At 47.2% G+C, this 13,811-nt stretch overlaps 1 protein-coding gene across 5 annotated transcripts in view; it reads right to left on the bottom strand.

Moving 5' to 3' along the window:
* Window positions 1-1,105: 1,105 nt before the first annotated feature.
* Window positions 1,106-13,811, bottom strand: part of SOCS7 (suppressor of cytokine signaling 7) — a 35,041-nt gene continuing 22,335 nt past the window's right edge. For 4 of the 5 annotated variants that reach the window (XM_007117950.4, XM_007117949.4, XM_055090053.1 and 1 more), the window contains 3 exons: window positions 11,476-11,611; window positions 10,905-11,058; window positions 1,106-6,853 (listed from right to left, as the gene is read on the bottom strand). In XM_007117950.4, the coding sequence (XP_007118012.2) occupies window positions 10,935-11,058; window positions 11,476-11,611 (260 nt within the window). In that variant the 3' untranslated portion in view covers window positions 1,106-6,853; window positions 10,905-10,934. Of the gene's footprint in view, window positions 6,854-10,904; window positions 11,059-11,475; window positions 11,612-12,359; window positions 12,452-13,811 lie in introns of those variants that run through there. The other variant, XM_028498644.1, reaches the window with a different exon arrangement.

The raw sequence follows: 13,811 nt of genomic DNA, 5'->3' as shown, positions 1-13,811 counted from the left end.
ACAGGCTCCGGACGCGCAGGCTCAGCGGCCATGGCTCACGGGCCCAGCCGCTCCGCGGCATGTGGGATCCTCCCGGACCAGGGCACGAACCCGTGTCCCCTGCATCGGCAGGCGGACTCTCAACCACTGCGCCACCAGGGAAGCCCCTACTATCACTCTTGACTGTTGGTGTTGGCAAAGATTCTTTATGATCCACAAGCTGTGTCCAAACAGGGGACATTAGAGCATTTGAATTGCTGATTCCGAGTTAAGCATTTTCCTTTGTGATGTTCTTCACACTTCATGGCTTGGAGCATTTTTTCTTCCAAAAGGGAAGAGAACTTTAATCAGGAGTTCATGCCTTCATAGAATGGCTATCAGAATTGATAAGACACTGTTTCATCCTAATGTGGACCTGTGACTTGGGAATGAGCTGAATAGCACAAGTGGGGATTCCGAGACTCCCTCCTGGGGCACTTCTAATCAGTCCTAAGAAAATGCAACTGCTGAGAACCAGGGTTTCATCTCACTCAGCATGCTTTCTACTCTGAGGATGCAGAAAAGCTGCCGAAAATTCTCCAAAATGTGCCAAGGTGGTACATTGGCCCTCTAAGTGGGGAACTTGGAGAGGGATTGGGTGGGAAAGTGAAGAGGGAAGATTCGAGCAGCTCCAAGTACACACATCAGAGAAACATTTCTGGTCCTTTCCTCTCCAAAGAGGACAGCTCAGGAGGGAATGGGCTAGCAAGGCAGGAGGGACACAGGTCAAACTTACGAAAAACCTTGACTGCCAGCCTAGGTATATACTAGGAATGACTACTATGGTAAAATAGGAACTCTCCCAAAGTAGAGCAAAAAGGCCCCAGAAAGCTCTCTGGAATTCTCCTGCATTTCCTGGGGAAGGAGAAAGCAGCTCTGAGCAATGGCCATCAGCCTCAGGAATTTTTCAACATCTCTAATTCTGACAAGACCAGTTCTGGATGTGCTCTGCTTAGCTGACATCACAGGGATTCTCCAATTGCCAGGGGTGGGTCATCTGACCCTAAGTGGGTGGTGACGGTGTGAGGAGTCATGCGAGATGAGAGAGGGATTAAAAAACAATAACCCAAATAACATGAAAGAATTTCTGAACATTTTTATTTCAAATCTCTTTTCACCCCTTCCGCAAAAAGACATTGGTCAGTACAGCAATCATAAAAAGGAGATACAAACACAAAAGTCAAATGTCTCCCGCACTGACACTTACAAAAAACCGGGAATTATACATGGGGTTTCCCAACAGGACCTGCAGCAGCTACTAATGTCCCTTTACAAGAGTCAAACATGCCTATGAATACAGTATATACAGACACCCCATTCTGGAACTAATCTACAGGGACATCCCAACACCCTCCCATCTATCCCCAGAAAAATACCAAAACACACCCAAAGTGCATTTGTTTTGTTTATATCAAAACATCTTTCCCTTTCCCCAACCCACCCTCAGACCCTCCCACCCCATTTAAGATTGGCCTGCAAGTCTATTTTAACCATTTAGTAATTTTTTATAGTTTATGAAAATAAATTATACAGCAACTATTTTAATAAATTAAGCACAAAAAGGTAGAGGAAAGGAGAAAAACTAAATGGGAAGACAAAAGCCAGGCCACGCTTTGGCTGGGAGGAGGGTGGCGTGGCTGAAGAGGACAGAAGTGGTTGCAGGGGCGATGTGGCCCCCCTTCTGGCGAAGAACTGGCAACCACCCCGAGCCCAGAACGACACCCCTCTTCGTTGAGTTTCTTAAAAACCACCAAAAACTGTACAGCAGAGGCTGTGGCACGGGCAGCACCAGTTTGGGCCTTCCAACAAGCAGCCTGCCCATGGAGCGGTGCCTGGATCACGCTTCTTGGAAAAGGTTCTGGGCCCAACAGTGAGGGGCAGGTCCCTGCTCAAGGGAGCACCAGAGATGGAGTAGTCAGACCAGCCTTCCTGCTCCACCTGAGCTGGGTAGAGGGCTTAGGACGGCCGTGCGGGTTTTTGATCTGATCAAGAGTGTCCTAAGATCACCTTACACTCCATCTCCAGGAGCAACTAGATCGCAGTCCAGCTGCGAGCAGACGTTCAGGTCTTCCGCTGCCATGACTGGCTGCTTTTTGTCTGCCCCCCTCGGCATTTTGGAAGAGGGAGTGGGAGGGGGAGGGAGCAATTCCAGGTACCCTCTAAGGAGATGAAATGGGCGCGTGAAGGCATGTCACAGACTCAGCATGCAGGACTGGCTTCCTGGGAGGTGGATGGGAGTGGGAAGGAATGAGAGAAGGGGCAGAGAAGACAGGATGGGAAACAGGAAGAAACTGGGGGCACCTACCAGGAAGGTCAAGAAGCATGAAAAGGACAAAGACAATATGGAATCTGTATGTAAAGAAAGGTCTTTCCCTGGCAGATTAGAGAATCAATAATTTAAATACAATTCCTTACTCTATTTTTATAACTGCAGCATCTGAGTCCCCAGTGTCTCTGTCTCTATGCTCCAACCCCCATCTCACACCTCCCAAGGCTTCGCTATCTTTTCAAGGCCTCCTGTCATTTTGTGCTGAGCATGAAGACTCCAATGTCAAAAGAGGATAGATCACGGGGACTGGCAGACTTGACTTTGCTTTCTTGAGCTTTGTGGCCCAATAATCCTATAGCTATCATAGGGGAGGGGGGGTCACGATTTTTCTTTCTTTTTTTTTTTTTTTTCTTTTTTAATAAAAAAGGTTTTACTCCCCAGGAGCAAATAAATCATCTTGAACTACTGATAAACACTGCTGCAGTGAAAAGAAAGATGGCTACATGTATGCAATAGCACAAATTCAGTGTAAGAACAGCTGTGTTGACAATTAGAGATAAAAATCATTTATCCATTTCCCCCTTTCCCATGAACCAAACCAAGAGGATTCCCATAGGGAAAATGTCTAACTCAAAAGCTCCTCCCTTAGGGACAGGGGGCATGTCATTCTCTTAAAAGTGGACAACAAATGGCAGGTCTCCCCCCAGTGGAGATGCTCTCAACACCCCCAATGGTGGCAAAACTTCTGCAAATGAAAACACACACACACACACACACACACACACACACACAATGACTTTCAGACCTCCTTCCAGCAGCCACAGAGCTATATATGCCAGTGCCTAGGCCTCCAACTTCAGGGCTCAAAGCCAAGGGAGAGGCAGGAGGGCAGGGGGGAAACTAACCTAGAGGACAAGTTTCTCCTATCCCCATTTCCTGCCAGGGCCAAGGGCTTCGAGCAGGCTGTGCTCTTCCAGTCTTCCAGGGCCCAGGGTGAGGGCTGAAAAGGTTGGCACCCGGGGCATCCGGCTTTACTCCCATCTCTCACCCCGGATCTGAGAACACTAACCCCCCTCCCACTTGCCAGCGCTTCCCGGATGTGCATTGTAGGGGGGGGGTTGCCGCTATCTCCACATCTCTCCCAACCTTAATAAGGGGTCTGCGTAATCAGCTCCGGTGACAAGGAGGAAAGGAGGAGGAGGAGGAGAAACCACGGCAGCAAGCTCCCCACCACACCTCCCCACTCAGGAGGCTGGGTGCTGCCGCCCAGGGCTGGCCTTCCGGGGTTTCACACTCACTGCACCTAGGCATAGGGAGGCAACCAGGCCAAGGTCATCGCCAACTGTCCCAAACTCCTAGTCGTCACCCATTTATCTAGTCCCTGCAGCAGAGTCCCCACAGCCTTACGCCCTGCAACCACAGCACACGAATTTCAAGTAATAGCAAGTTGTAGCAGTAGCTGTCACTAACTCACAGTGTGGTTCACGCCTGTCCTGAGGAAGGTTACAGTAGATCAGTCATAAACAAGCGAGTGTTACACACGCAGGGCCTGAGGGTATTGACATCACCCATCCACAACTTAGAAACCAATGACGGGTCCCTAGAAGTGAGAACCTTTTCCAGTTTGTAACTTGAAAATACAATGACCAAAAAGCAATGAGTTCCCTCTGTAGACTGCATTTCAATTAGCACTACACAGAATCGGCAGGGGGGCAGGGGCTGCAGGCAGGAGAAGTGAAGAGGAGCTGCTGACGAAGGCCAACTGCCCCGCTGCCCCTGTCCCTCCCTGTTTACTCTGACCAGGCTGGTGCCCTTCCTCCTCACCTCCTGATGAAGCCTGTTTCCTCCTGCACAACTCTGTCTTATAGCCCACTCTACTGAGGAAGGACCAGGCTACGGCCTGGGCTGTGACTAATGCACAGACAGATCACGGACACAGTAAACACTACCCTTCCCGGGAGGAGAAAGGATGGTGGTGAGGGTGGGTCACGCCTCCTCAGCTGGTTTGGTTTTGTACCTGAGAGTATGGATTCTCCACTGGAAACCCCTGGTACCACAAGGGGTCTAGGGGCTCTACCTTCCTCACCCAGGCTGTGCTGAGAGCAGTGAGGTCCCTGGCCACAGGCAGGAACCTGGCTGACTTCTGGCTTTGGGCTCCACCTCGCCATCATAACCCCTCAGCATTCAGACCTGCCTGATGACTAGGAAGTTTCGGTCTAGACCACAGCACAGAAAAAGGATTCTTTGATGCCACTGCTCTAACTTGGGACTGTGCACTGTTCAGTACACACCCTGCAGATTTCTGCTTCTGTGCTCCTGTTCTTGTGTTTCTCATCTCACTGCCCTGCCCTCACCTAAAAACCAAAGTCTCACAGCACCAGAGCTTTCCTAGACCATCTGATCTACACTGATCTTACCCACTCTGAATTTCTTTAAAGACAGCCCTTGATTCTCTCTGCCATGCTGAGTCATTTTCCAAATGCTTCATGTGTGGCAGCCACCTAAAAGCTCCCTTAGGCCAGATAATATGTCTTCCGCCTCCTGTGTTTTCCACAGTAGCTAGGCCAGAATCAGGCAAATGAACACTAAAAAGTAGTTAAAAAAAAAAAAAAAATCCCACGTAGCCGCACAACAGCCACTCGAGGATCTCAATGGATTCCAGACAGCAGGCTCTACAGTTGGGTGGCACTTGCTGCAAGATGGCAAGTTAATTTGTACCTTCAAGAGGCAAGACCCATAGGTTAAGCCAATTCCCGGGATCACCACCTTAACTGGTTGGTAATACTACCACGGCAGCCAAAGAGAGAAGAGGTACCACACGACAAATCAAAGGTGGGTGGGCTGTGTTTATGTTACAAAGCTCATTTTGTGGGCCACCTCTTCACAGCCAGGTAACAATGCAAGTTTCCTCCCTATTCAGCTACAAGGAGGAAGAATGGTCACTCCATGCAGGACGTAAGGCAGAAGGCCGATGCTCCCAGATGAGGCAGTCCCATAAATTACCAGACACTGGGGCCTCACCCCAAACGATCAGGAAACCATAAACCTGACAATATTATTTATCTCATGCAATGAGGCAGACATAAGCATAGGGGAACCAAAAGAGGCAGTCTATTGGAATACTTACTGCAAAAGAGCAATAAAGATCAAACAGCTCAATTTTCACATCTTAATAGCAAACCTCTCCTCAGAGTAACTCTATAGAAAAGCAAACTCATAATGTTATATGATTTGACAATAGCCAAGTTCAGAAAAGCGCTGGAGTTTTTCTCCCTCTTCCTCCACTTCCATCTGGAAAACAGGCAACTCTCAAATCAGTATCTGACCGACATCCCAATGAAAGGAGGGCAAAAAGGATCTAACTCAGGAAAATGTTTGGGTTGCCAGAAAGAACTCAGGAAAATAAAGAAGCCCTTGCTACCTTCTGCTCCAGACAAACCTAAGAACATGAGCTGTAATTCTCTCCTCCCTCCTCATTGATCTCAGACATGCCATTAAGGCTGAGACGCTAGGGAGCTTTCTCTAGGAAGAGCACAATAGCTTCGTTTCTCACCTTCCTCCACGTTCCCTCTCACTAGCTGACAGACATGTGGAGGTAAGGAACACTGACTAAGTCATGGGTATGGTTTGCCATTAAGAATCTGGAAGCACGTTCCATTAACTTCAGCAGCCCGGGATTGGAGCTCTGAACTGTTCAGGTGATGAGAAAAACTATTGCCCCGACAGCCGGCGGAAGCAATAGGAATGATGTTACCATGACCAGAGTGAAAGGTACAGTTATCTCGAGGGAATGGATTGAGGGTAGAGGAAGAACAGGGCTAACTTGAGGTCACAGAACTTAGGAATTCAGTAAAATGAAACGAACACAGCTGCTATGAGAGGTGATTCTGAAATCAGGTTCCTAAACCTTAAAAGCAAAGTATGCGAGGAGTCACTACTTCCCCCGGCAGAGCTATGTGCCAGTTCTGTCCAGTCATCATCTATTCAAGACTAACCACTCTCCTCTCTTCCCTGCTCCTGCTGAAGCTACCCATGCCTACAGAGAAGCAGATTCTCAGCCCTCAGAAACTCCCGACTTGATTTGCACTCTGACTCCTTCTTTTCCCTTCTTCAAGGTCAATGGTGGAGACTCGAATTCTGCCTTTGGCACCACCTGAATGACCCTCACTGGCAATCCCCTCTCCTCCCCTCCTCTCCTTTGGGTCTGCTCACCCTTGGCACCACTTCCAATCCAATGCGCACAAACCCCAGCTGCCTTTAGGGTGAGTTTTCCATACTGAGAAATACAAATATCCAGAACAAAACTTCTGAAAAAGGAACAGTGTTGAGACTTCTTCCAGTTTTCCAAGGAGTTCATCCAGTTCCAGTAGCACAGGGCTGGATGTGACAAGGTGGAGCCCCACTCAGAGAGTCTGGTCGTGTGCTTCATCCAAGCCCCAGGGCGGCGAGGGGAACCAAAGTCCTTGCACAGAGGATCTCAACCCTTCCTATTCCTCGTTTTCTTCACTCCCCTTTTCATGGTAGCTTCATTTGGTTCTTTGAAACTGGAGCTTGGCAACCAAATGCCTAGGTAAAAAAGGGGAATAATTAGAGTGGCTCAATAGAGTGGAACCAAAATGGAGTGAAAGAACAGCCTCTGGAGGTGGAGAAGTACAGCTCAAAGGGAGAATGGGGCCTGGAGAGCCAAGTGCTTCCACAAACACTGCAGCTGGCTGGGGATGCAGCAGTGGCCTTTGTCACGGGGACCTGAGCAGCCTACAACCTGGTCGCCAAAAAAAGGTCCTAAAATGACTAATAAAGATGTCCTACACACTGCCTCCCTTCTCTCTTTCCCGTTCCCCTCCATTTTCCACACACTCCCCCGCCACCACTTCTTCCCTAAGGCCCACCTGCTCTAGGCACTGGAAAAAGAAGTGAGTCCCTGGAGTAAGCCCTGGTGAGCCAAGCTAGAAATAGCTGTAGGCCCTGTGGCTTCTGGCTATTGAAGAGGGCTGACATATAATCACAAAGGCCAGTGCAGCTTCTACCTTCTGATTTAAGAAGGGCACTGTTCCAGCTGTTACCCTGTGCCCTAACTCCAAGTACCCTGGCAAAAAATTCTCCAGGTAAGAGCACACACAGACCAAGTGGCCCACTTGGAACTCTGAAATTAAAACCAGCCTGACCAACAAGAAATCATAATGGCCGAATTTCACACCTGAAAGGCCTTTCCCTTGGGAAGTGTTACTTCCCTTTTTCAAGGGGTCCTAGGAGCAAGTACAGCATGATGCTTATTCTTTGCTACAAGCAACAATCCCAGTGTCACAGCAAAAAGAGGCCCCGGGAGTTCAGTGCAATCCTTTGCCAATACATGACTGCCCCCAACACTTGTGGCAAATGGCTAGCCCCAGCCTATACCTGATCATATCAGGGCCTTTGTACTTATAGGATCCCCTGCCTAGAATGCCTGCTTCCAAGATCCCCTCACAGTTAACCCCTTGATATTCAAATCTCAGCTGCAACGTCACGTCCTCACAGGAGCCTTCCCTGATCATTCAAACTTGAGTAGTACGCTACCATTAACCACTAAACTTCACCCAGCTTTATTTTCCTCATAACATGTACAGTCAACTGAAATTAACCTATTCACTTACTTACTTGTTGCTGTCTGTCTCTCCCTACAAGAACTGCAGCTCTGTGAGAACAGGGCCTTTGACGATCTTGCTCAGCACCCTCTTCCCAATTCACACTGGCTACCTTATAGATGTCTGCTGAATGAATAAATGATGGGGAACTCACTAACTCCTGTGGAAAACCATTCCATATTTGCATCTGTTAAAAAGCTTCTTCTAAAGTTGGACTGAGATCTGTTTAAAACTTATACTGTGGTCCTTCTCCTGCCCCCTGGAACCACACAGAATAAGTTTAATCACTCTTCCTTAGGAAAATCCATCAAATACTTCTTTTGGCCACCAGCCCCTCGTACCCTAAAACTTCTCTGGTCCATGATAATCATTTATTCCCCACACGATGAAGTGTGAAGCCCCCTACCATCCTGAACCTTTCTCTGAATGTGCCTGTGTTCGTGGGGGACCCTCCTAAGGCACAGCACCCACAGAAACTGTGCTCTAACTGAAGGGTCCCAATTACTCCTCAACAGCGCAGTTGGGTAGGTGGGCCCCCCTAGTTCCCCACCCTAATCAATGCAAAGCCACCAAGCAGAGAAACCCTCCTAGACATTAGAGCACTAAGACGTTTTAGGAGACACTTCCAAGGGCATACAGCTCACCGATACAGGGCACACCTCGTTTAACTTGTTTCGCTTCACTGCACTTCACAGATACTGCATTTTACAAACTGAAGGTTTGTGGCAATCCCACATCATCAGACGATGGTTAGCATTTTTTAGCAATGAAATATTTTTAAAGTAAGTTATGTAGATTTTTTTAGACATAATGCTAGTGCACACTTAACAGACTACAGTATAGTATAGATAAAACTTTTATATGCTCTAGGAAACAAAACAAATCATGTGACTTGCTTTATTGTGATATTTGCTCTCTTGCAGTGGTCTGGAAATGAACCCAAGGTGCCTCCAAGGTATGCCTGTAACTGAAGACATGACAAAGAAACTGTACATCCAGCCCAGGATCCTTTAAGTTTAAACCCCGCAGCCTCCTGGAGATACCATTTCTTGATCTCTCTTCCTCATTCCTTCTCCCCTTGCTAAACCTGGCTCACATGCTCTCCCCCGCAGTAGCACAGGATCAGGGACCACCAGAGCCAAGAGCAGACACACAGCTGGGTTCACCTGAGCCACAAAAAAACCCATAGGACAAAAACACCAGTTGTCATTTTCTCCCATTATGAAGAGAACTGAGAGGGTGGGGAGAATTAAAGCCTCCTTTTTACTCTAAGGCTGTCACTCCTGTGGGTTATTCCCCTTAGTTTGTTTTGTATGGGGGATGGGATTGGGAACAGAGGCGGTTAGAAGAGAAGCAGAAGAATTCAGTGCTTAAAAAGGACACTCAGGGGTTTCCCTGGTGGCACAGTGGTTAAGAATCCGCCTGCCAATGCAGGGGACACGGGTTCAAGCGCTGGTCCGGGAAGATCCCACATGACGTGGAGCAACTAAGCCCGTGCACCACAACTACTGAGCCTGCTCTCTAGAGTCCATGAGTCACAGCTACTGAGCCTGCATGCCGCAGCTACTGAAGCCCGTGTGCCTAGAGCCCGTGCTCCACAACGAGAAGCCACAACGAGAAGCCTCCACACCGCAACGAAGAGTAAGCTCCCGCTCGCCTCAACTAGAGAAAGCCTGTGCACAGCAACAAAGACCCAACGCAGCCAAAAATAAATAAATAAAATAAATAAATTTTTTTAAAAAAAGGACACTCGGGACTTCCCTGGTGGTCCAGTGGTTAAGAATCTACCTTCCAACGCAGGGGACGCGGGTTCGATCCCTGGTCGGGGAACTAAGATCCCACATGCTGCGGGGAAACTAAGCCTGTGCACTACAACTAGAGAGCCGGCGCGCTGCAATTAGAGAGAAGCCCATGCACCACAACTAGAGAGAAGCGCAAGCGCCGCAACGAAAGATCTCGTGTGCCGCAACTAAGGCCTAACACAGCCAAATTAATTAATTAATTAATTGATTTTTTTTTTTTTTTTTTTTTTTTTTTTAAAAAAAGGACACTCCTCAGTAAAAGGGGTTGGGGGTGGTCTCTGCATCCCAGCAGTAGATCATTAGAATGTGAGATCGTGCAAATAACCCACACTACCAAAATCACCATTCTCTAGTAATTTTGTTCCCTACTCCCCATCTACAATGTTCACATTAGTGCAATTTAAGAAGTTTTTTGTTTTTTTTTTCCTTTGGCCGAGGCCTGAGGCATGTGGGATCTTAGTTCCCTGACCAGAGATCGAACCCACGCCCTCGGCACTGAAAGCGCGGAGTCCTAACCACTGGACCGCCAGGGAATTCCCAAGAAGACTAATTAGAATTCATATGTGCAAACCAGTATTCCAAGATACTTTATGGGAAAATAAATGAATACTCAGTGTAGCAATGGGAGAAGAGCCTCTTAGATAAATGAATTCCTTAGCTAATTCATTTATTCTTTTCAACAATTTACTTTTCAGTGGCCCAGATGGAATTCTAAATAGAAGAGCAAGCTGTTTTCTCCTCATCCCCATATTCCAAGCCATGGGACAGAGTGGAACTCTCACTGAAGTGCATGCCTATTACAATTAAGGGCATTTTGCATTCCCTTTGATGAAGCTTTCTTCCCCTTTGCTTTCCTGCTTTATATGTAATTTGTGCAATATCAGGGCGATCAGCCAAAGTAGGAGAGAAGCCTGCACACTTAGCTGCACTTGTGTGTTTTCTTTATATATATTCAGTGATTAACTTGCTTGTTGCTTGGCAAATACTCTTTAAGCCTCTTGTGTCTCTCTGCTCTTCTCCCAATTGGGGTATGTGCCTCCCTGGGACTCCATGATCAAATGCAGCGACTCTCTGGACAGATGCCTGGATCAGGGTATACGCATGGGGTGAGAGGAAGGGGGACGAAGCCCAGTGCATGGTAACCGCCCAGGAGGAGACTAGGCTGGACAGTGAGGCAGAGTGGTGGCATACCCTTGGTGGTGACCAGCAGGGGGCCCCTCGCTACGTGGAGGGTTCCAACACCTCTTGCTTCTGTTTGGAAATGAGCTGCGCTTCCTTTAGAGACAGGTATACCTCTTCCTGAGGATCATAGTAGTAGAACTTTCGGATATAAGAGATCAGAGGCCTACGAATAACACAAGAGGGATACACACAAAATGTTATACATAGCTTATAAAAGACAGACCACCTTTATTCAACCCTCCCTTCTTTTCAATCCCTGTATGGTTGAGACAACACCAAAGATTCTTTGTTGCCCTGACAAAATTCCCACTTTCTCACTTACTATAGTTCTGTCCCCCTCCCTCTTACCACCTCCACTCTACCCTTCACAGAGTCTGCAGAAGGGAGGTCAACACACACACACCCCTTCCTCCTTCCTGGCTGTAATGTGACATTTCTAAGTTAGGTGCTAAGACATAGGAGAAGTGAACGGACAATGCCTGTGAGTTGCCAGGCTCTGCCTGTACACTCAGTTTGCAGGTCTCCCTAACACTGTAACTAACCCTCCATTCCTGCCCCACCTCTAAAGACCCCATTGTACTTAGGTAGTGGGAGATCCGGGATGTGATCTATCCGGACGAGCTGTCGGATTCGGAATCGGCAAAGGTGCTGGAGGGATTTGACATTGCTGAATCGGGACACTGGATAGAGCAGCTGGACTGGAGTTGGTGGAAGTCCTTCAAGAACGAAAACCGAGAAAAATATTCAGATGACACTATACAGCTAACTATAATTTTCCTTATGAAGAGAATCCAGGGAAGGGAAATGGAGCTTCTTTACAGTTCATCTATGTGTTCTGTGCAAAAGCTCCCCTCCACCACAAAGGACTGCTGATTTCCATACCACCACTACCATATTTCATACTCAAGGGAATCTATGCTCCCCTGCTGCAAGCCCCCCCAGCTTCACTCTTAACAGCTAAGAGTCTTGCTCTTCAGAACAGCTCAATGAAAAATGCCAAGCTACAGACTTTGCTCGGAGCCAAGTGGCCAATCCCAGGCCCAAGGCTCTCAGTGAAGGGCAAGAATCAAAGGTATCCCTATTGGGAATGGGAGACACTTGTTTAGCATCTAGAGTACCCTGAAGGTGAGGACTCAGAAAGGCTGTTCAGAGGGGTCCCCACCAAATTCCACCTGAGAGGCTGGTAAGCAGAAGGCAACAGCTAGCATCAAATTTTATAAGCCTGTCACTCCTGCCATTTACTTCAAGCCGGGACAGTCAGGTTTAGCTACCTCTTACTCCCCACCAACCCTCCACCCCACCAACCACCCTCCTTGCTTCTGAAATTTTAGGTTGGGTACAGGAACAGAAAAAAAGAGGACGATGCTTTTAAAAGAAAAGCAACTACAGTAGCCTGGGCAAGCTGGAATTGGTACTACTCTGCGCACAAGTGCCTGCTGACTAATGGGAGCCCCATACTCTTACGTTTCATCGCAATATCAGACTCTGTGCTGGGAAATTCCAACCCCCTCAGGGGTCAACACCACAGAATGGAGACACCCAGAATGGCAGGGACACTGAAACAGATTCAGGGGAACAAAGAATACCCTGGTTTCAATAAACAAAGGGGCTATGGAAAGTAAACAAGAAAAGTGCTCTCAGAAAGAATCTGAGTTGCAAAACCTTTGAAAGAATTCTTTTCTCAGCCATTGCCATATGAAAAGAAATTCTGTAGACAACTTGTTGGGAAATAAAATATCTAGTATTTTTGGAGTTTAATTTCAAACAGTTTTTAAATTTTGTTTGAAGGCATGAGAAGAAAAAAATTAAAGCTTGCAGATTGCCTTCCAAAGCCCTTTCATGGTCGTTAACAACTGACTTTCTAAAAAAAATTGAAATACATGTTATGCTAAACAAGTAAGCTTATCTTAAAATCATTTAACTCATTTAGTCTTCAAAGCCGTATTCAGACAGATAGCACTATTATCCCCATTTTACAATGAAGAAACTGAGGCCTATTGAGCTTAGAGAATGTGCTCACAGCACAGAACCAACAAAGCTGGCCTTCCTTGAACACCTGCTCTGTCTGAGGAAGAGTTTAGCCCAGGGAACCTCAAAGGAGGGTCTTCCAGGAGTCTCCCCAGAGTGCCTGCCCCTGTGATTGTCTGACACGGGGGCTGTCCAGACAGTCACAGCTCCTTGACTCATGACCAGCCTCTCTTAGTCCTTGACTTCTCACCCCCATCCCTTCAAATCTAAGGCTTATATTTTGAAGCACTGTAGCCCTCCTCCACCCACACACACCATTAAAAAAAAAAAATTCACACATGGATTTTTCTCTTGAATATATTTAAACTCAAGTGGTTTTAAAATGATTGGGGTTCAAATTCCTCTTTTAATTTTACCCTTTCTCTCATGTTTTAAAAATAGTCTTTAGTAAATTAAACTATGACAAACAGAAAGCTTCCTGGGGGGTTGGTTGTAATATTGCTAAACTCAACATGATGTTTCAGAGATAAAAGTAATTTATGCACCTAATTATTTATTCCCAAAGAAGGACTATAGGACTTGTGCTTAAAGAGGTCAGGATAATAAATAGCATACAATTATCTGATTGTTTGCCTACTTGAATTTTAATGACCATATATACTTGCCTATTTAATTGTGTTACTTTTAGCCTTAAGTTCACAATAGCAATTTGAAACCTGTTAATTCCCTGGTTTTGCCTGCAAACCAGGCAGCATTTGCCAGCAAATTTGCCAGCAAATGATTGAAGCTCTCACATCCAGAGCTTGTTAACAGATGAGGTCAGAAATGGAAATAGGGCTTCCCTGGTGGCGCAGTGGTTGAGAGTCCACCTGCCGATGCAGGGGACGCGGGTTCGTGCCCCGGTCTGGGAGGATCCCACATGCCCCGGAGCGGCTGGGCCCGTGAGCC

This window comes from Physeter macrocephalus, chromosome 14, assembly GCF_002837175.3.
Source record: "Physeter macrocephalus isolate SW-GA chromosome 14, ASM283717v5, whole genome shotgun sequence".
Classification (NCBI taxonomy): Eukaryota; Metazoa; Chordata; class Mammalia; order Artiodactyla; family Physeteridae; genus Physeter; species Physeter macrocephalus.
Note: the sequence above shows the minus strand (reverse complement) of the source record. Positions and strands in the feature narration are given on the sequence as shown.